Source organism: Pagrus major, chromosome 2 (assembly GCF_040436345.1).
Source record: "Pagrus major chromosome 2, Pma_NU_1.0".
Taxonomy (NCBI): Eukaryota; Metazoa; Chordata; class Actinopteri; order Spariformes; family Sparidae; genus Pagrus; species Pagrus major.
This window is the reverse complement of record NC_133216.1, coordinates 14389974-14411486: the sequence shown is the minus strand read 5'-3', so window position 1 is coordinate 14411486 and position 21513 is coordinate 14389974. Positions and strand designations below refer to the sequence as shown.

The 21513-nt window shown below is 40.8% G+C and overlaps 2 protein-coding genes across 4 annotated transcripts; both read right to left on the bottom strand.

Moving 5' to 3' along the window:
* Positions 1-792: 792 nt before the first annotated feature.
* On the bottom strand, positions 793-8004 carry c2h19orf47 (chromosome 2 C19orf47 homolog). 2 transcript variants are annotated; one of them, XM_073480284.1, is made up of 8 exons: positions 7965-8004; positions 6673-6760; positions 5671-5785; positions 5412-5493; positions 4514-4639; positions 4212-4361; positions 2754-2827; positions 793-2669 (listed from the first exon to the last, which is right to left on the bottom strand). In XM_073480284.1, exons 1-8 carry the CDS (start codon positions 7981-7983, stop codon positions 2100-2102), a joined length of 1224 nt encoding a protein of 407 aa, XP_073336385.1. In that variant the 5' UTR covers positions 7984-8004; the 3' UTR covers positions 793-2099. The 2 variants fall into 2 exon arrangements, with proteins under 2 accessions (XP_073336385.1, XP_073336392.1); XM_073480291.1 differs by having other exon boundaries at positions 4287-4361.
* Positions 8005-12010: 4006 nt separating this feature from the next.
* On the bottom strand, positions 12011-19492 carry fosb (FBJ murine osteosarcoma viral oncogene homolog B). Of its 2 annotated transcripts, XM_073480839.1 has the most exons (6): positions 19230-19492; positions 18654-18841; positions 16503-16886; positions 15963-16070; positions 15181-15525; positions 13651-15020 (listed from the first exon to the last, which is right to left on the bottom strand). In XM_073480839.1, exons 1-6 carry the CDS (start codon positions 19291-19293, stop codon positions 14955-14957), a joined length of 1155 nt encoding a protein of 384 aa, XP_073336940.1. In that variant the 5' UTR covers positions 19294-19492; the 3' UTR covers positions 13651-14954. The 2 variants fall into 2 exon arrangements, with proteins under 2 accessions (XP_073336933.1, XP_073336940.1); XM_073480832.1 differs by having other exon boundaries at positions 12011-15525.
* Between the last annotated feature and the right edge of the window lie 2021 nt (positions 19493-21513).

Genomic DNA, 21513 nt, shown 5'->3' with positions numbered 1-21513 from the left:
CACTGTAATGTAGCTGTACAAAGATATTTTAAGTGTTTATTAACGTAAAACATTTGTTAACAAGTATAACTTATCCTGTGTAACTGTGTTTTACTATATTGTCATTCATTATGTGTTTATAACCAGCCTCCACTTGTTATTGTCCACTGAGGGAGTGATAGTGGTTAACACAGCGTTCATACAGCTTTTCAAGTGTAAAATTCAATCACTAAGCTGATGTGATAGTTTAAAACTCCAGAGTGTGTTTGTATTTTTCAAGGATTATGTTCAAATTTAATCATATCTTTAACCAGGGCCGGATTAAACTAATAGATTACACTGCACAGATTGTAATTTTGGCCCCCTGACTTTCGATGAGTCAGCCCCCCCACATTTAAAGGAAACCTGATGTTTGATGCAGCCTAAAATTATGGCTGTATGTATTAAGTGGCCACATGCTCCCTTATTTAGATAACTTGTCCAAGGACGGTATAAAGATGTAAATGTTTTAGCAGTTCTAAACATATACTTAAGATCTGGATGCCAAATGTTCCCGGCTGCAGCTGTACAGAGGCTTCCTCTGACGAACATCATTAACATAACTCTGACAGCCCACCCAACATTATGCAGCAACAGCTCTAATTGTGGGGGCAGTGGGACTTGAATGGGCTTATTGATAAATGATCAGCTAAATGCTCCCAGGGGAATATAAATATCGACTTTGCTGTCATGTCGACATTTGAAAGATTTGCATAGTACAGTTTATGCCAGTGACATGCGCTCCTTCACAGAGAGAAAAAACAGAACAGTAAACACGTTTGGACCTCTTTTAATTATTTTCCAAGCACAGTTTCTCCAAGTTAGGAACTTTTTTCCTCATTATCTTTTTTAAAAAAACATGACATTTCACGGTGTCTTTTGCTCTTCTTTGTTCTTTAAAACAATAGAAATTCCTCAATGTGATTTTAAACTTCAAATATTTACAGTGTAACAAAGTTCTGGTGTGAAATCTTAAAGATGGATAAAGGTGAACTATCTACTGAGAGCTACAGTGGCCCCCTGACCCCAGGTCTGATGGCATCTCTGAGTTTCATTACATGAATACTGGATACAAGAATGCCCACATAGAAAAATATGCAGCAGAGCAGTTTCTGTGCCGTCTGAAATCAAGTCTAACAAATCTATACATTGCATTTGAAAATAAACAATTATTCTACTGATCCGGCCTTCAAGTAGGTGGCTATAGAAAATGTCCCGTAGTATGATAGAAAAGTTGACATGGTCGTCTTTAGTTCAGAGGTGTGAGCTTCTACTCCGCCAAGCGCAGAAGAAGAATAGGAGGAGGTGCGGTGCTTTTCCATGATTCAAGTGTTCAAAGAGGTCATTCTGTGTTCACTCACTGATATTAAGAAGCCTTTCATCAACACTTCTACACATTTCCTACTTTCAAAACACGATACAGGAGGTAATTTTGAGGTGGCGAAGGTAACAAGAAATAGAAAGACTTAATCGTCGCCTCATAGCTAGCCTGATGTCCGACTGCCGTGTTTTTAACTTGCCTGAGGTGTTCCAAAACTTCTACCTGTACGTTTACATCAGATATTCTGTGAGATAAACAATTTAATTGCAGGCAAATATCAATAAAATTACCACATAATCATCCTGGGGGAGGACTCTGTTAAAAAGGGAAGTTTAGGCAGCAGCATCCTTATATGTGAAGTTACAGGGTAAAATTAAAACCGCCATGAAGGCAGCCAGTTTGAGGTCATGCTCATGCCTTAAGCTCACAGATATAGTTAAATATATATGTTTTAAAGAAAATGATAAATGGTAGATATGACTGAGATAAGATAAATAACTTTCCGGTTGATACGTAGAGAACTTTGAGTCCTCAAAGTAGAAGCTTGAACACTAAACGAAGGTGATATTCCAATGGCAGCAAGACAAGTGTAAAAAAACAAAAAACAAAAAAAAAACCCAATATTTTTTATCTAATCCTAAAGCCACAACATAGCGTCAAAATAGTCCATACACTCAGGCTCCAATCTGCAGTCCTGATAAATGCAAAAAGGCGGTGATACAAATTCTATAAAGGACGTATACAAAGAGTCTTTTTTGCGTTAGGTTTTCTTGTTGCCCAGTCTCTTAAAAACACTGACAGCCCTCACGTCCATCTGGGCCCCCACAGGCTCTCCTCCTCCTCCTGCTGCTGCTGCTGCTGCTGCTGCCGCTGCTGCTGCTCCTCCAGCCCCGGTGCTGCTACTGACCTTGGGGCTTGCTATGGTCAGTCTTTCCAGGGCTCTTGCCCTGGTGCTGGTGGTCACCCTGTTGTCCTGTGTGGCAGCAGGTGTTTGCGAAACAGCCTTGCCCTGGTGTGTGGCGGGGAGCTTGCCCAGTCTCTGAAGTACACTAATCTTGGCGGGGGGGAGGCCATTAGAGGAGGACGAGGAGGTGGGAGTGTCAGAAGGAGGTAGTTTGAATTTGCCTCCGAGGCGGCGCAGAGTGGTCGGGGCTGGTTTTGCAGCTGGCTCCTTCTTCTGGGAGGGAGGTGGTCTCTTGAGGACACCAGCGTACTGGAGGACCGATCCTTCTCCGTCACTGTCGTCCTCGTCGTCTACATCCATGTTTCCAGACATTTTGCCAGGCCTCTCCTCCACCCCTCTGTCCAGACGACTGAACACACCGGTGGGCTGCCAAACATGAGCACCATGAGCACAGAACTTGTATCCAGAACAATATAATGAGAGCTATCACAAAATACTGACAGGTCTTACCTTGTTATTGCTTGTTGTTGTGTCTGCCTTTGATTCAGCCCCAAGTCTTTCAAACACAGAGGTGCGTTTAAAACCTTTTGAAGTAGAACAAAAGACAATTAGTATGTTTTAAACAGAAATTATTGTGACAGCTTTACTGTGTTATGTTTGGTTTACATTTTGATAGCTCATTAGCAACTGACAGAATAATCAGCTACAAAATAATAAAAAAAAATTCCACATGACCATACCAGAACCGGAAGAAAACTTAATCACTACTGTTGTGCTGACCTATAGTTTTTAAGACAACACTGCTGAGAGGGCTGCAGTGTGCAACAGTATCTTACTTAAACACTGAAGATGCGTTAAAGCTTTATCAAAATATTTCTATATTTTAATATTTCACTGTATTAGTCCTGAGACAAATAAAGACATGATCATGAGTAAAAAAAAAAAAAAGGATTTATTTCCACAAGCCGCTTCAATTGAGCAAGTTGCCCACATTTGACCAGAAAAAAGGGTTAAATCATAAAAACCTAAAATGTAACATCTAAAGTACCAAATCTTTAGTTTTACAACTTTTAATGGAATGAAATGAACTTCGTGAAAGTTGAAGAACTTACGAGCATTTGTACTTTATTACTGTAAATATTATCTTTATTCCTAACATTTCTATTACATCCATACATGCACTATGTTGTGAAATTTGGCCTTGATGCTGACATGTTGACCCAGAAGTTCTAGTTTTAAATCTGGTTGTCATGTGACAGAGCTTTGTTTTGAGTTTCTGTTTACATAATTACCTTGAGGGTCCTAATGATCGTAATTACTGACAGAGGTTAAAGTTAGGGCTCAAAATGCTTTTCTTTCACAGAATAAATATGAATAATAATATGAGCTGATTACAGCCTCCGTACAGCTTTGTAAGAGTAAAATTCAAGCACTTTTTAAGCACTTTCAAGGGACCTAAACTAACAAACAATCTCCAGACTTTCAAAGCCATTATCATCTGCTATGTTTATTTTAACCGGCTGTTCACTTTAAATTTGATTAGATGTTTTGATAATGATTATTTTATGGTTGCTAATTTCAGCTCTGGGAGACATATACATTTGATGACAGGATCATTTCATTTCCATATTACAAGATTTTTGAAACACTGACTTCTGGTCTTCTTTTCAGAGACAGAACCAACTAAAGAATTCATGCTATATAAAAGGTTTTTACAATCAGGTAAAAGTGAAAGGAGGAAACACGTTTTGACAGAGGGATTAATTATAGGTGCAGTGGCAAGTGTTAGTAAAGACAAGAAATTAAAACATGACAGAAATGAATGAAGGTCAAACAGGCTCTCTTTACCAGTCTCCTTATTCAGTTTTATTATGAAAGAAGTCCATGAAAACTTTGAGTATTGATTAGTTGTGGTGAGCAGTAGCGTTATTCGAGCGTTTGTCGGCATGGCCACTGGGTCAGGCCTACCTTTCTTGGCCTGCTGGGCCAGGATGCGGCGTGTGCGAGGCGTGGTGCCTTTGGGCATGTTGATGATGTACTTGCCTTCCATCTCAGCGGTCACACGTCGGCGCTTCACTGCTGGCAAACCGTTCCCCTCATCCGCTGGCTGACTTACAACTGACAAACAAAGTGGTGGGTACATGAGGATTAGACAAAGGTTGAAAAAAAAACTAAAAAGACAAGAAAAGAAAAGAAGACAGGACTCGTGGCTCCAGAAGGACAGGAAATACAGGACTGAAGGGGTAAAAGGAGTCTTCCATAATATCTACCTGCTTTGCCACTCTTGTTTGCTTGCATGTTGGACACAGTGACAGACAGACGGTTGTCAGGTCGACGGGCTGGAGTGGCCGGCGGGGAGTCATGGCTCAAAGCGTTGGCAATCATACGAGTGGCAGCTGAGCAAAAGAAAAAACGAGAGAAAGAGAACAGTAGTCATGATTTGGCTCATTTCCTACATGAACTCTCCATGTTCTGTCTCCGAGACGAGATCAGAGGACAGCTGGGCTTCACAGTCACATTCTGAAATGTGCGAAGCATTTCTTGACATGATAAAATTAAAAGTGCATGCATGAGAACACGTCTTGAAGAACTGAAGGTCTTGTAAAACCTGGACAGTGGCAAACAAACTAAGAGATGCAGTTTATTCGGGTAACACTAGATTAGGCCGATTTACTTTTTGCCCAAATGGAAACAATTACCTTTTATTATGCCCTAGACCGCCTGACATCACAATGACAAATACAGCTAGTAAAATTATTTTGTACAGCTTAAGTCCCTTTAATGCTATGTGCCAAAAAAAACAGGGCAGAAAATCTCTCTCTTATTCTGCACAGTCCTTTTGCTTCACACTGCTGACAGCTCACATATGTTGTCAAGAGATGTGATGACTTCTTCTCAAAATCAAGTACAGCACGTCTCCCTCAAAAAAGAGATATTAAACTCAAGGGAGTTCCTGGTTAAATGAAGGTTGAAAAAAAAAAGTTCATATTACTTCTGGCTGGGCTGATATACAGGTCACATGGTTGTCTCATAACAATTCAGCAATGTCAAATGTTAGGTGAAATGAGTAGGAAAAAAGTATAAATGATATGAATGATAAAATGCATCATAAATCACTGATCATTTTGTTGTGAACTTGGTGTAGAAAAGTCAGATGTAGATACTTACGAGTATTGGCAGTTCTTCTGAGCTCAGCTTGAACACTGGTCTGTCCTGAGGAGATGGCTTCTGTGGCCATTTTGCACATGTCCTGAAAAGGGAATACATAATACAGAGGTTATATAAACCCACAGTCGACTGTGATTCACTGACCAGACAGCAGTGACTTTAAGAGACATCCACTCTCCAGGAATGCATTCAAAATGATAGTGGAGACGATTCAGTGGTATTTTGTTTGTAAATGCATCATCCAGCTCAAACCTCTCACCTGCCTGTAGACCTGCTTGGCATGTTTAAGAATGGCAATGATGTCACCGATGACGGTGATGCCGAGGTCCATCATGATGTCTTTACTGAGATCCATCAGCATGTTCTTGCTGATTCTGCAGGGACATGAAAAATCAGAAAATACTGCATGCACTTCTGTATGTTTCCTTGGTCTACATCAAAGAAAAACAAGTTACACAGACAGCTAAATTATTCACTCGACAACTTTAATTAGGAATGTGATCATTTCCATGATAGTGGTCACACTTATCAGAATACTAAAAACTGAATTAATTTTTGTGTTCATAAGATTTCACATTATCACAAAATGCTGTGGTTGTACTGCTTTGTGTTCTCACCACAAGCAAACTACATCAGAGCTTTTTTGGATGCAGGCTGAGATAATCTTGTCAGATGATCTTAGTGTGGTTGTTTGGCACCATTCCCACCAGCCACCACATAGCGGGCAAACCACAGGATCATGTGGCATGGATATATTAGTTAGTCTCAACTGAAGAAACCCAAATATAGAGGACTACAGCTAACTGTATTGAAAATGATCTATATTTGAATAGTAACTTTAATGATCACAATTTCTTATTTTTCCCAAACAATTTCTCCCTTGTCATTTCGACTGTTCTAGGTGAATGTACTTTGGTTTGTGGCTTCTTGGACACCGCTCAGCTGCCAACTTGATCTGGTTTCTGAGGAGAGCCACAGTCCAAACTTATGTTTTTCACATGTAGATCATGATATGGTTGTTTATCATCACATATTGTGTATTTATGATTAACTTCTCAAGACTGAAACCTATCACGCGGTGAGACAGCTCAGTTGGTGAAAGAGACCGCCATCACTCTGCTCCCAAGACTGACAATTAATTGTGTTTCAGTTCAGGTACGGCCTGATGTGAGGGTGCATAGGAAATTCACAAGATCACAGCACAATGCAATGTGGCTTTTGCATGCTATAGAAAACTTATGAAAAAGGGGCATTAGATTACCTGTTGTCCACAAAGGAGACTGCATAAGTGACTGCCAGGCCAGCTGGGATCCCAGCATCCTTAAAAAACTGAATCCACTCTGAGGTGGCTTAAGAAGAAAATGTATAAACAAATAAAAGACCATTAGAAATCATACCACAGAAATTTTACAACTGATTTAATCAAACACAAAAACTCTTATGGCTAGTAACCTATGAATATTTTCTTTTTGGTTAAACTTTCAATTTTATTAGATTAATCGATTCATTGCTTAATGTATAACTGTCAAAATACAGATCACAGAAGTATTTAATTCATAATGATATAAACAGTGAAAAGCAGAAGTCAAATGTAAGAGGCTGAAACCAGTCAAAGTCCTCTCTGTTGTCCTCTCTTGTGACACTGAGCCGTTATCAAGATTTTGAATTTTTTTTCTGATGATCATCCAATCAATGAATGGATTCCATACTATTTGTAGCCCTTTTAAGCAGTAAACTGTCCTGTTTAAAGTAAAGCTATACTGTAGATGATCATCCTCAGTAATACTGTGGACTACAGTGGGATAGAGACCTTGCTGGCACCACAGCCAGTGGGAGACATAAACCTGAAGAGACAGCAGCCTGCTGAGGTCTAACACATGCTGACCAATGCCAGCTGGAGGTTATTTATAACACCAATTATGAAACGTCTTGTGGCTGCAGTAACAGATACAGGGTGAAGGGTGCCCAACAGCTGCCAGAACAATGGCTATGTCCAGCATGGTGTGACTGTGACTGATGAACTCATAGCTACAGAGATGAAACTCACACGGTGGCTGAAATCTCGTTTGTCACTTTGACGCCTCAGCAAAGGGAGAACCACAAATGACGGGCGAACACTTTTCTTAAAAATAACCTCATGAATCTAGATTTTGCAAATATTGTCATTTGGGTTTGAAACTGATTTTCAGATCCGATATAGATCGAGTGCTGGTTAGCTCATGTTAGCATAAGACGATTATATAGCCATCAAAGATTATAATAGCCAACAAATCAGTTCACAGTACTCCCTTGTAGTCTGTCTGAATCAATAAAAGTCAAATCACATATTCACGGGAGCAATGAATTAGCTAGCTGAGTTAGCATTCGGCATTAGCATTAGCACATCCATGAATTAAAAGACGATCTCTGCGCATCCATTCAAAACAAAACCGGTTATAAAAGCTCTAAACAGCATTCTCGATAGACAGCTATATTTAACATACAGCGAAATTACGAAATAGTGTAATCGTTGCTGAGTGGTAAGGTCGGCTAGCCGGGCCTTTATGCTCTCACCTGTTGTCACGGACGCCATGTTTACAATAAATGTGTGGTGACGTCGGCTACATCCGGACAGCTCGCGCTGCTCCCAGTGACGCAACTTCCCCCAGAACCTCGAGCAGAAAGGCTTGTGAAGTTTTATTAATGGACGCTAGAGAGCAACAAAGACCGCAAAACTCTCACAAAATGGTCTCAGAAGATAACCGTGGTCACGTTTACAATGCTTTATCTCAGTACCTGCGTATTTGAAAGTGTCCGCTCTTTGACTAAACCGTTTAAATCTTAAATTTAGCCATTTAGCCATTAGCAAACCGTTGCTTATGGAAACACATCCAGCAGATACAGAGCAACACTTGGAGTCATGCTTCCGGCCCAATGACACATGTAAGTCCAATATATACTCTCATTTTAACTTTGTTAAAACAGTTGTTGTCTCCACCAAATCCTGAGGGAAATATCTGACACTCCACAATGTCAAGTGGTTGCTAACTTCAGCCATTTGTCGTCTGACAGGTAGCGTACAGGTAGCTCACAACACCTGGTTACTGTGAAGAAAAACATTAAAGGCCGTAAAACAAACCAATTAATGAAATAAAAGATGCTTCAAAGCTCTGTATAGGACATAGGGAATGATAGACTCCACGATTCCCCTATGTCATATACAGAGCTCAAAGACTAGAGTCAAATGATAAATCTGTGAGCTCATCACGATTTTCAAATACAAGCAGTAGGATACATTGTTAAAATAGAAAATATTGATTATAGCCACATTAAATATAGAATTTAAGTGAATTTATTACATTTCTATACATTCTATTAGTAGGCTGTCCTATACATATCCTTTAAGCTATAACTCGGAAATATTTATTTTTTCCATAACTGAATAAAAAAGCTGTTGTCAGAGGAAAATAATGTCCCCAGAACACTGTTTGAAGCTAGAAAGGTGGCAGGGTCCACCAAATATAAACAAAGTGAAACAGTATGAAATTGTATTGTCCTTTAAGGTCAGTTTGTTTATTTAGTTTGTTAATGCATTAAAAAAATGAAGATCCTTCCCTTTTGATTAAAATTGCTTCCCCAAAACTATATAGTGCATCTTTAATATGTCTGTCTGAGTATACTGTCAGATTGGGAATACTTTAGGGATGCACTATGGATTTATTTTTCAGATGATACTGATAACTGGTAATTACCTGCCTGTCATGGCTGATACTGATAAGATAACCCATAATTTCTCATTTTTGTATTTTAAAAAGAAGTTCCTAACCTGTAGTTTATTCACACCTGAGGGTTATAAAGGCTACGACGAAGGTATTGACCAAACGTTTTTCAGGTCTGATACGGATACAGATTATAAGTAATCAAGGAGACTGAGCACTGATTTTTGGATCCGATTTACATTTGCAGTAAAAAATATAAATCTAGTGTCAAAGTTTAGAATAACCAGTGATGGACTGTAACCAACTACAATTTATCCAAGGACTGTACTTACATAAGTACGATTTTGAGGTACTTTACTTAAGTATTTTCATTTTCTCCACCACATTTATGTAATAAATTTAGTTACTGGTTACGTCCCAAATTCAGATTATTCAGTGTTGATACTTTTACTTGTAACGTGTAACCAATCAGATATTCTTTTACACAGGTAATTGAGTGAGACCACAGAGAGGTGACTACAGACAGAGAAAGAATGCTGCATTAGAGTCAAATATTAAATTCATTTCTGTTATCGGCAAGTGGACACAAAAAACAAAGATATAAATTATGGAAAAATATGAATATTGGCCCCATTAAGCGGCCAGGCCACTAATCGGTCTATCCTAGATGTAGTGAGCAAAGGTGAACCCTTGTTGCAAAATGCAATTGTGCTGCTGTAAATTGTAATCGTGTTGTCTTCCTCTGAATCTGTAAAAATGTCCACGTGACATCAACAAAAACATGTTTGATTCACTAGTCTATATTGTATGGCTCTACCCAGGTGCAGCCTTGTTTGATATTCTTCTTCTACTAGATGCTGCGCTTGCTAAGTCAATGAAAAGAATTTGGCTCTGTATTGTATATATGTATAATATAATTTTCCCATTATAGGGCCGATAAATTTTTGTGCATCACACAAATATTTTGTTATGTTGTTCCATCAAATTTGCTCAAAAAAAAAAAAAAAAAAAAAGAAGCTCTGCCCACTCTTGGTGTGCAGGGCTTTTGATACTGAATAAAATATTCGTCTTACATTCTGGGGAATTGTGACAGGCATTCTCACCTCACATTTTCTGACATTTCATAGACATCACGACTAATCAAGAGAATAAAGAAAATAATCAACACATTCAAAGATAATGAAAATAATCATTAGTTAGGAGCCCTAAAAAGTATACATACAAACACTTTTCAGGTCCATGCTCATCTCTTTCACTCACAACTGAAGTAACAAAGATGGTAACTGACTTTGAAAAAGGAAATACACTTACAAATAATCAGGCATATATCAAGGTCAAGCATTTAAAAGTGAGAGACATGTAGCTCATAATATGTTTTTTATTTATATAATGTCTTCACAAATTGAAAATGAATGGCATTTGGTCAAACCATCATTAAAGGAGACAGCTCACCCAGCTTTTGCAGTCTAGAAACTGAGAATAAACTTTATCATGTAAACTTTCAAAGGATAACAAAAAGTGCCAGAAGCTGAAATATGGACACAGAAGATCAGACACAGGGACTGCAAAAGCGGCAAATTTGTCATACACTTTGGTCCTCTTCAAGAGTAAACGAAATGTAAATCAAGTTATAAAAATAAGCAAACAGTACTTGATAGTGATGCGCAGAAAACTAGTAAGTTCTGTTAAATCATATGCACTGAAAAAATAGACAATTTGATATCAGAGCACCTTCATGACATCTGACAATGTCACATCTAGAAGTTTCTTTGGACCTTTCACTGTGGTGACCTTAAAACATATCAAATCATATATCCTCTGTTTTTTGATGTGACAAATTGCAACTTTTGCTCCCGGAAAAGGCATACATAGTAAACTATAGCAAAATTGATGAAACATTGATTAAAGGAATGTATTAGGAGAGGCATTGGCTTTTTGAAGTGGAGGAACTTTGAATAAATGAAATTAAAGATCACTTTTAGATATATTGTAACACAATTTTTCATGACGATTGTCTCAAAATTAAATGTTACGATAAGTATTTTGGATAACCTTTAATATTGTAACAAAAATTAATAATTAAAGCAATACATCATCACACTTGACACATAGTAGCAGTCAGTTTGAGCACTGCATGATTTGCTACATTATGTTTATCCAAGAGGATCATAAGTATTGCATGTCATACTAGGGAAAATGTTAAATCAGAGTGTATATGGGACTTGTGGAAAAATAGAAATACATAGCAACATTCACCTCATCATAGAAAAATAGGAAAGCTCTTGTTCAGTTAACGCTAACGAAGCCATTGTACAGTACAAGTGGGTGCAGGCAGTTTCTCCCTCTTATAGCTGGCAGCTAAATATATCTCCTTTTCCTTCTTTGTCACCATTTCCAATTCATTAGCAACCCATTTGTGATTGTGCCTTAGAGAAAAAAAGCAAAGTCAGACAACTTCAATTAAATCCAATGCAAAGAAATTAGACAAAAGAATGAGTCTAATATGCTGTGTGGTGATTAGGGGCCTAAGTGTAGAGTGCAGGTACAGTACAAAGGCCCTCTGGGATTTGTTTATGACACTTAAAGATGTAGCAGGGAATTGATAAAAATCATGATGTAATCATTACTGTGCTCTCAGAGCTTCAGCTGCTGGGAATTCACTGTGTCATTGGCTTCCATTCTGAATAAATGTGTTCATACGTCTGCAACCACAGCAACAGCAATGTGTAACCTTTCACCATACAATGTGAAACTGCCTCGTCATTATAGTATACTGTAAGTAGCACCACAAAAACCTATGTACATGAGAACTATTGAATATGTTTTATGCTTATTCTCACACCAGAACATATTCTCATCACATTTGCATTTGGAGTGAAATCAAAAGGCATCTCCAACATCTGTACAAACACAGTCCTTATTCAACATTTTAAAAAATGAGGTCTGCCCATTATCTGACCACCAAGAGCCACATTTAAACAAAACATTATATCATTAATCTTGGCATTCTTTTGAGTAAACATGTTTATTTATTGAAAATAAAGCTTCTTATCCAGCAAATACAATCACAAGAGATTTTTATGTTAATTAGACAACATTTGTTTTAGTACAAGAATGGATTAATATGATAATGTTCGTATCAAGGCTAAAACTGTTATTATCCTTCAAACACACATTTCAGTTAGGAAATAACAAAGTTATTAAGTGATATGTTTATACTGGACAGAAATGCATACTGCATATGAAATACTTTGTCCTTAAATGAAACAGTTTAGTCGTAATGTTGTAGTCTGAACACTTTTAATATGTGTATTGACATTCAATCACACTATTTCTTTTCCTCATTTTGCATCTGCGAAGGATCAAGTGGCATTAAGGTGTCAGTAGCATTGGGACAGACCTCACAGAGAAAAAACAAACAAACAAAACAAAGGCGTTACCACAACCTTCTAACATCATAATTATAAACATACATTTAATGTAACTTGGATAGTGCTTTATATTGTTTATAAAACATAAATACACATTGATAGAGGCAGTGACATCGTGCTTCATGTTTAGGGATAGGGCAGTACTTTAAATTTATTATAGTTTTTTTTTGTTCCTTTAGAAAAATATTCATTTTAAAACTAAACCTCAGTAACATTTTATCTTGTTCTTCATTGACAAAAATATCCCATTTAGATCTGCAAACATTCATACTTTACAATCATGGTACATACACTTATATATACATTTTACCTGTATATATGTATATGCATATAGACTTATAATCAGATTTTTTTTTTTTTGTAGTGCACAACATGCCTCCAAAGTTGCCAAATGAAAATACAATAAAATAATGAAACAATCGTTACAATGCAATAATAATAGTAACAGTTATAAGGAAATCTCCTGATTAAAAAACAAACAAAACAAACAAAAAATAAACAAGAAACGGCAACGGTACAAATGAAAGCAGAGGTCAATGCAAAACAATCAAACACGCAAACAAACATAGACATTAAAATATATAACAATTGTCACTCAAACATACAGGAAAAACAAATTGTACAAATTCACAGGCAAAGAAAGGACGCTCACTCCACAACATCAGCCCACATGTTCTCCTCTTTTTGTTTCCAGGTCTTGCTTTGTGCTCATTCACCACATCAACCTCAATAAAGAAAGAAATAAACGGGCCAGGTGCCTCAGAGTGGACGCACTCACAATAAAACGCACCCCCGCCTCGTCTCCGCCGAGAAAACAGGGGAGGTACAGAGACCACTGAGCCCGGTGTTTAGAGGTTGTCTGAATCACTAGGAAAAAAACGTCTCTCCTCTAAATAAAGGCATCGGTTCACATCTGATTGATTCTTAGCAAAAAACACGGAGCTGGTGCGCTGCAACACAACGGCTGTATCTTCAGTTCAGTGACTTCAAAGCGATGGCGTGAATATGCGCATGTAGGCCCAGAGTGATGAGGCTCTGTGGTATGGAGGTGTTTTTACTGAGGTCACCCTTCCACACAGTTGGCAAGAGCAGATTTTTTCTTTCTTTTTTTTTGCTTTAACATTTAGCTCTCTCTTTGTTTTCAACATTTGGTTCCAAAAATCGATGATTAGGATGAGAGTCATCCTCTTTGTTTGTCCAGCTTGGTCGCACTTACTTCCTCCCTTCCTGCTAAACCTCTCTCCATTCTCACTTTTAACCGACCTCACAACATGTGTCTAATCATCATGTGAACATTGAAAAATGGCTCAGCAGAAGACAGTGGCATCCGTCTTGCATGTAGCGTTCATCAATTATGCGTCTATGTGCGTGTGTGAATGTTTTCTAGCTGCTGTTCACTGTTTTACTTTGAGCAATGCGCTCCAAGAAAAAAGGTTCCTCTGTGTGGATCCATGTCCTTGCATGAGAGGATGCAAAAGGACGCGTTAGTAGGGCCGTCATTCACTCAAGGTCCCAGGGGCTGGACGGGGTCTTCGGGCTCTCAGGGGTCGAAGACTTCAGAGAGAGGGAGAAACAAAGAGACAGAAGAGAAGAGAGAGATGGGCAGAGATGGGTCGCATGGCAGGAAGGCAGACGGCAGAAGACTTTTTTAAAAACGAGAGAAGAAAGCACAAGGTTTAGTGGAGGCTGTGATACTGAGATCCCCAACTTTCCAAGTCCAAGCAGCAAATGAAGAAGCAGAGGGAGGTCGAGCAGATGAAGGGTTAGAGAAGAGCGAGAAATCAGCTGTCTGTCTTCCACAAGAAAATAACAAAAGTGTCCTTCGTCCCTATTTTCAGATTTGCACAAATACATTCAGCGAGAGGAAGAAGGGAGAAGAGGATGGAAAAGTATGAGAGCAAGAGCACTGGAAAAGGGCCGACCGACAGAGGGAACAAGTTGGGGGCACTGGTGCTTGTTGGAGTGTAAAGTGAGTTTGTGGTAACTCACTCAATGTACTGTACATGTCCAAGATTGAGAATATTCTTGAGAACGACTCTGTTGATTCAGAGCACTTAAGATTGGCAACTTGGACTTGATGTGTTTGTTACTCGTTTTTTATTCACTGAAGTTGTCCAGTTGCAGGTTTTCCAATAACACAAACAAGAAATGATTTATTGTTTAAGCCCAATGATCAAAGTTAGATCAAATGTAATTCATGTGCAACTATTTCTATGGCTCTTAATTGGAATGCATTTCAGAATGTGTAAACTTTAGGCCAATCAGAAACAAATGATTGGTCTTTTTTTCTCAATCTTTGAGACTGATATGTACTTGCCTCAGCCTCTACTTCCAGCGAGCATACTGTGTGTGTGTGTTGATATGTGTGCGCGTGTGTCTGTCGGTCAGTCAGAGTGCCAGCAGCGAAGGCGAGTTCAGGGAATCAGATGACTGCTCGCTACTGCTGTTCCGCTGGTTGGCACTAACCCCGCAGGCTCCCTCTGGGTAGGTGAACACAAATGAAGATGTGTATGAGGTGTTGTAGCTGCCAATGGCCGCAGCGTCATCGTTACCACCACCACCACCACTGTCGCTGGCCATGAGGCATGGCCCACCTGGTGCCGGCTCAGTTGAGCCATAGAAAGAACTAGAAAACTCTACCTCCTGCATTATCCCTGGCTGAGGCTGCTGCTGGACTTGCTGCTGCTGAACCGGAGGCTGGGGCTGTGTGGAGGCCGGATGGGCTGTGTAGGCAGGAGGCAGATAGAAAGAGTCCTCTTTCACAGTCAAGCCCACAATGGAGACAGGAGGTTGTAAGGTCTGGAGAGGGAGCTGGGACTGGAGCGGAGGGAGCTGCGATGAGCCTTGCTGAGGTTGGTCCTGGTACGGGATCTTACAGTTCGGCTGGTGGGCCACCAGGACAAACTCCAGGCGCTCCTTCTCCTTCTGCAGCTCCGAGATCTCAGCTTCCAGCTCGGCCTTCTCCTCCTCCAGTATGTCTGTCTCCTGTGGGCAGGTACAGGAAAGGAAAGAAACGGGGGTATTTTGGCAGGGGACCAAGACAGAGGAGGGAGAAATGGGTGGAGGAAAGAAGAAAGAAAAAGAAGCAGAAAGAGAGAAGACAGGGGGGTTAGCTACACCGAACCTCGACTTCAGTGCTTGTGGAGGTGGATGTATCCATCCCTGCAGAAATACTTCCTTACCTGCAGCTGGATATGTAAGGTGGCTTATATAAGATCGCATTAATTAGGCTATAGATACCATAGGTACAATAATTTATCTTGAAGTCTATAATTGCCTTAACCACAGCTAAACACTCCATTGCTATAATCTTCTCTCTTATACATGTTTATTAACACGCTCCGCAATGCTAAGGGAGGTAGTGGAAAGTATGCAATTATCGTCATTACTCATTTTGGCAACTATAACAGGGCCAAGCTCACCGACTGCAGTCTGTCTGTGAGCTCTCGTCGGCGGTTTCTGCATTTGGCGGCAGCCAGCTTGTTCCTCTCACGCCGAACACGCCTCTTCTCTTCTTCCTCAGGTGTGAGCTAGAATGAAGAGGAAAAATTTCACTGATTAGGAAAAAAGTTTTGTCTTTGTTGTTGAAAATATAAACATATTGCAGTCGGAGAAGATACCAGCTGCGGTTGTCCTGAGAGGAAATTTTCCCTTTTTCTAAAGAAGAATTGAAACATATTCTTCACACCCTGGTGGTATCTTTTGTCTAGTTTATGCCCTCCTCCCACATAGACCTCTACATAGACCTGACCTCTGCCCCTATCTCCCTGTTTGGTACGTTTGTGTATATGAGAAGATCCCACAGTAAATAGGGAGGTCTTTTTTTGTTAAACTGTGCCCCTGAATGTGTTTGTGGATGTGTCTCTGTGTGATTCTTTTGGCGCCCATGTCAATGATATACCTGCACTGCATATGTAACATGTGAGAGTCAACAAACAAACCACTCAAGCACACACACTTACTAACACACCAACATCTCCATCGTCACTCACAGACTCTTCTCTAGTGCGGCGGCTACGGGTTCTGGATTGGCGGACGGGGCCCGGAGCTGGGCCTGGAGTGTCTGAACTTGGGGGAGTGAAGCCAGACCCCGAAGAGTAACTGGGGCCTGGCATGTCGTATGGGTCCACCAGTGACACCGGCTGGGTCATGGTTGTGGTGCCAGTGGACCCACTCTGTCCAGAGGCCTGGGAGGAGATGAGGGTTGGTTGAACCATCCACTGCAGGTCCTGACTGGTGGTGATGGCGGTGACGGTTGGCACGAATGAACTGGGCATTTCCCCTCCAACACTGGCCCCTGGCCCGCTGTCCACAATGCTCAAGCCAGCTCCCGCTGACACACACTCCTGAGAAAGAGCATTACAGACCATGTAAAGCTGCTGTAGATGAGTAAACACATTAAGACAAACAGAGGCAGAAATACAGTCTATATTTGACAGGATAGTTGAAAAATTTACAGGAAAGGGGTGGAAAGAAAGAGGGGACAACATGCAGCAAAGGGCCACAGGTGGGAACCGAACCCTAGGCCACTGCCGCGAGGACAAGGCCTCCGCACATGGGGCGCCCACTAAACCGAATGCGCAACTGGCACGTTTGTCATATTTAAAAAGAGTTATTGTCACCATCATCCCACCTCCAGTAGGTTAAACTTAACCTCTAAGTGCTGGTGCTGCTATCGAGGATCCATTATTATGAATGCACTAGCAAATGTGTAAATTAGTTTTTAAAATGACCAACAATAACCTTTAAATGTATAGAAATGGCATTTTAACTTATTGTGAGTGTGATATAGCTTAAGTAAATTGCTGGAACAAGAAGCCTTATTAGAGATTATGTAAAAAGGGTGGAAAAAATGGTTTATCTAGTCATCTAACAAGAGGACAATATTATGAACATTACAATCAGAGGTGTAAGAGCAAATAAAAAACGGCAGTAGAATATAAATTAGGTTTAATTTTGGTTTTGAGTCAGTGTTTGTTGCTGTGTCACAACTTTTTCCTGCATCACTATGTAGGCTCAAAAGCTCAAATCTGTCGCTCATCTCTTTTGTCTTATTTCAGACCGGAGGAGGAAATTATCAGCTATCATTAATATTCATATAAAAGCGAGTTAAGACAGTGGGACAGGCGGCTCTGAAAGCGGCCGCCTCGACCAATCGTGTCTCTCGAAGAGCGTCTCCCCCCTCCTTCTTCCTCCTCCCCCGTCACACCCCCGGTGTTCCCCTTGGCAACGCGACGTAGCACTCCAAAATAGAACAAGCATTTACGTCACGGCGGCCTGTGAGAGGAGAGCGCAGCGCGTGGAAGGAGAGAAGCGGGCAGTGGTGCGGGGCGGGGCTACGGCGCTTACGTAGGAGAGTTCCAGGACTGTGTCATCCGTTTTGCGGCGTGCTGTAAACGGAGCACGTTGTCAAGGCTTGAGAGCCGCTGCCGGGGCTACCACCAGCAACAGATAGACGTACATCTATGTTGAATTGTTGATATACTTGACGCGACTTTTTTTTAATATATATATCTGACTGCAGGAACGAAGTCACACAAACAAAATGGCTTCCTTCATGATACAAACAAAATATGAGAAGTGCAAGGAAACGTTTAGGAGCTTTGTTTAATCATGCTATATACTTTTGTGTGATTATTTGATACATTTCGCATAAAAAAATAAGCCACATTCCCATTGATTTGTACTTCCTATTATAAATGAACATTAAAGGCTATGCTGTTTTGCCTAATTGTTATAAAATAGCATATACCAAACACATGGGGTGCTAAATTACCACATAGCCTACAAAACATATATATATTGTTATTTTATGCCATATAGTCTAAATGTAATGGTAGCCTTTAAAATTGATTATGTAAAATATACATTTCTGTTTTGTCAACAAAGTATAGACTATACATTGTAAATATGACCACATGCGAAGTTAGCAACAGAGCCCCCATACCCATATACAGCAGAGCTAGAGCACAGGTCAACGGGTTCACCTGTGCATAGGGCCATAAGTCAGACCTGTTGCATCCATGAAGTATTTTTCTAATTCATTTCCATTCTTAGGTCAACAATGACTAACATTTGCTGTATGCATCATTTTGCCTTAATAGTCAACATACCTGCGGAGCACTGGTGGTCGGCGGGCTCCCGAAGGAGTCCACGGAGGAAAGGTACTGGGACTCTATGGATGGAGACGAGCTTCCACGGGATCCGTTGTCTGGGTCGCCGGGGAACCCTTGGTACATTTCCCCGGAGGGACCGAAAGAGAAAGTGACACCTGCAGTTACCCGAGAGAGCGCGATGTCACCTGCAGCGACAGGGCAGCGGCACGCACAAGAAGATTACTTAAGAAGAGGTACTGTAAGGAGAGAATGATGTTATGCTTAATACATTTCTGACAGAGTAAGTTAAATGAACCCTCCACCAGCGAGGCTATTCGCTTTTGTCTGCATAAATGAATTGATCGCACTCCCACAAAAGCAAATCCAGCAGGGTGTTTTATACAAAACGACATGTTTAGTTATTTTCTGACAGAAATATGAACAGTAAGAAGATGTCGTGAAGGATATCTTATCGTGCAGACTGACGGGCAGCGGTGGCCAGCTGTGTCTCACCCGCTCTAGCACGGCGATCCGTAAGCAAGCACTTATTTCAAACACTTCACTCACATACAATCAATATTAATATTGACTTACAGTTGCTGATCTTCCTGTTAAACTCCGGTGAGATGCTCTTGGTTTCTTTCCAAAAAAGTTGCATGAAGAAGCTTAATCCAGTTCCCCGCGTTCAGGGGGAAGTGTCCCGATTCAATGTGATAAGAAGTCCTCTCGTTTAGCTTTAAATCCTCGGAGCGCTGTTCTTAATTTGCGATTATAAATCCATAAAGTCCGTTCACGGTGTGCCGGAGGACGTTAGCTTTACGGTGTACAGTAGCAGATCTTGTCTTATGAATGAATCCATCCTCATCGAGTACAACCAAGGACTTTCTAGTCCCGCCTCGGAGTTCCGCTGACGTACATGACCATATTTGTGCTTGTTGTGTTTGGTATCCTTGGTGACGTTGAGGGAATCCCTCTCCCACTGAAATGGACCAGAAGCTCACCTCGCCGACGGATAATAATAGATGTTTTTTTTTATACTATCACAGGCACGAGATATTTCTCACCGTCTGACAATTTCTGAGAGGAAATTTTAAGAAACTTCAATGATAAATATGGAAAGTATCTATTTAGGACTATCTATGCGTCTATCTTGATAGGAATATTTTTTTATGTCATGGCCACGTCAAGAGAAGACATAGTAATATTCCTGTAATGTCTTCAATATTTATAATCACTTAAGGAGTCAACATTTAAGGAAATTAACGGCCCATATATGGACGTCAACATGATTATTAGTGAATAATTATACCTTTTAAACAGATGACATGAAACCCTATAGCAACTCATCGTCTCAATATCATGTAGGGCTAAAGAAAAAGCTAAAAATGTCAGAAGATAGCCTATATAATGGCTTATTTATGCAACACTTGGAAATCTATGTCACTCGGGACGGAATCCCGTCTGGCATGCAAGGGAAATCCTGCTGTAAAGTTTCTCAGGACACGCCCTCGGGAGTCCTCCGAGCTCAAGAGCTTAACATCTAATGGGAGGAAAGACTCCTTTTCATGTGTGTGAACACTCCCTGAAGCCAGGCACGGTGCCATTTGTGGACTTAATACAGGTTGAGAAATACCCTCAAACTGTACACAATACAGTCTGAATTCACCCTATATTTCAGTTAGATTAATGTATTTATGGATTTTAGTGTAGGCAAAACTCTGTGTCATACAGCAGCAACCGCTGCCTCATTCGACCCAATAAGAAACATAAATCGGTAAACAGCAGTGTTGTTCTGTCATGGACAGTGGGCAGCAGTGACGGAAATCAGCGCCTGTCATTGCAAACATCACCCGGCCGAGCAGAAAGTGATTCATTATTAGAGCCTGCATGAGGACACCAGTGGGAATGTGGCAGGTGGGAGGCTGGCTTTTGGTCGGGGAGAGGGGGGGTTGCTCCACAGGCTAAATGCGGGAAGACCGGGTGGCAAATCTTGAATGAAAATCTCAAATACGAGGCCCACGTTTTTTGGTTGTGATGTCAAACAATGTCACGGGGCGGGCATACTGCTGTGTCAGGGTCGATGTGTGAAAGGGCGTGAGCAAAAAGAGAAGAGTTGGGGATAACAAGTTAGCCTATTAGTCAGCGCTACAACAACGTCAGAGACGGAGGACGTTGTGTCCCATCCGGGGCTGCCGTTACCGGGGCTGTGCTGCTGAACCGGGATGACTAACTCCGTCTATGTAAGTTGTTCATGATGGGGAATTATTGAGGTGAATGGCTGATAACGCAGGCGAACTCCCACATTCACGGGGAAATAAACGATAATAGCAGGACTTGGCGGGGGGGGGGAGTGCGAAGAAGAGTAAGAAATCACGAAGATGACTCCTGACTAATACTGTTATCTCCGCTTTGTATGCTGATAAATACACAAAAAGACGTTACAGTGACAACAAACGATATGTTTTCCCTCGTGATACTGTTCAAAATATACCAAACAGTCACAATAACCACGTGAAAAGGGGATATTTAGGCTAAAACAAGTAGCCGGCACCATGTGCTATCCACGGGTCTGCTGCTGCATGTGTGTAGCGTTCTGTCGCCATGGATACGCCGTTGCCTCTGACGCAAGGACGTATAAATTTGGTCTTTTTTGTTATGCCGCCTAGCAACCGGTTTCCGTGGTAACCGGCTCTGAGTGACAGACAGCAGCACGAGCACACAATATGGCTTCCGGATTCTTTCTGTGCTGGGAACAGCAGCAACACTGGAGCACAGTACACCGATCTCTGTTGTTGTTTAAGCACGGGTTTCTCCGTCACAGGCTGTTGTTTTTCGTGTTGTAACGACAGTTAGTCACAGGGAAAGTTAAGTTGACGTT

Bases quoted from the DNA above. Each gene is read 5' to 3' on its own strand.
- c2h19orf47 (XM_073480284.1), bottom strand. The intron at 4,640-5,411 runs GTAAGTATCTAC...TCTTTTGCTCAG, and splicing joins CAGAAGAACTGCCAATACTC to CTGCCACTCGTATGATTGCC. The intron at 2,670-2,753 runs GTAAGACCTGTC...CATGTTTGGCAG, and splicing joins CAACAACAAGCAATAACAAG to CCCACCGGTGTGTTCAGTCG.
- fosb (XM_073480832.1), bottom strand. From the start codon at position 19,293: ATGCAACTTTTTTGGAAAGAAACCAAGAGCATCTCACCGGAGTTTAAC. The intron at 16,887-18,653 runs GTATGTTGACTA...GCTCTTTCTCAG, and splicing joins CGACCACCAGTGCTCCGCAG to GAGTGTGTGTCAGCGGGAGC. The intron at 15,526-15,962 runs GTGAGCTTGGCC...ACCTGCCCACAG, and splicing joins TCACAGACAGACTGCAGTCG to GAGACAGACATACTGGAGGA.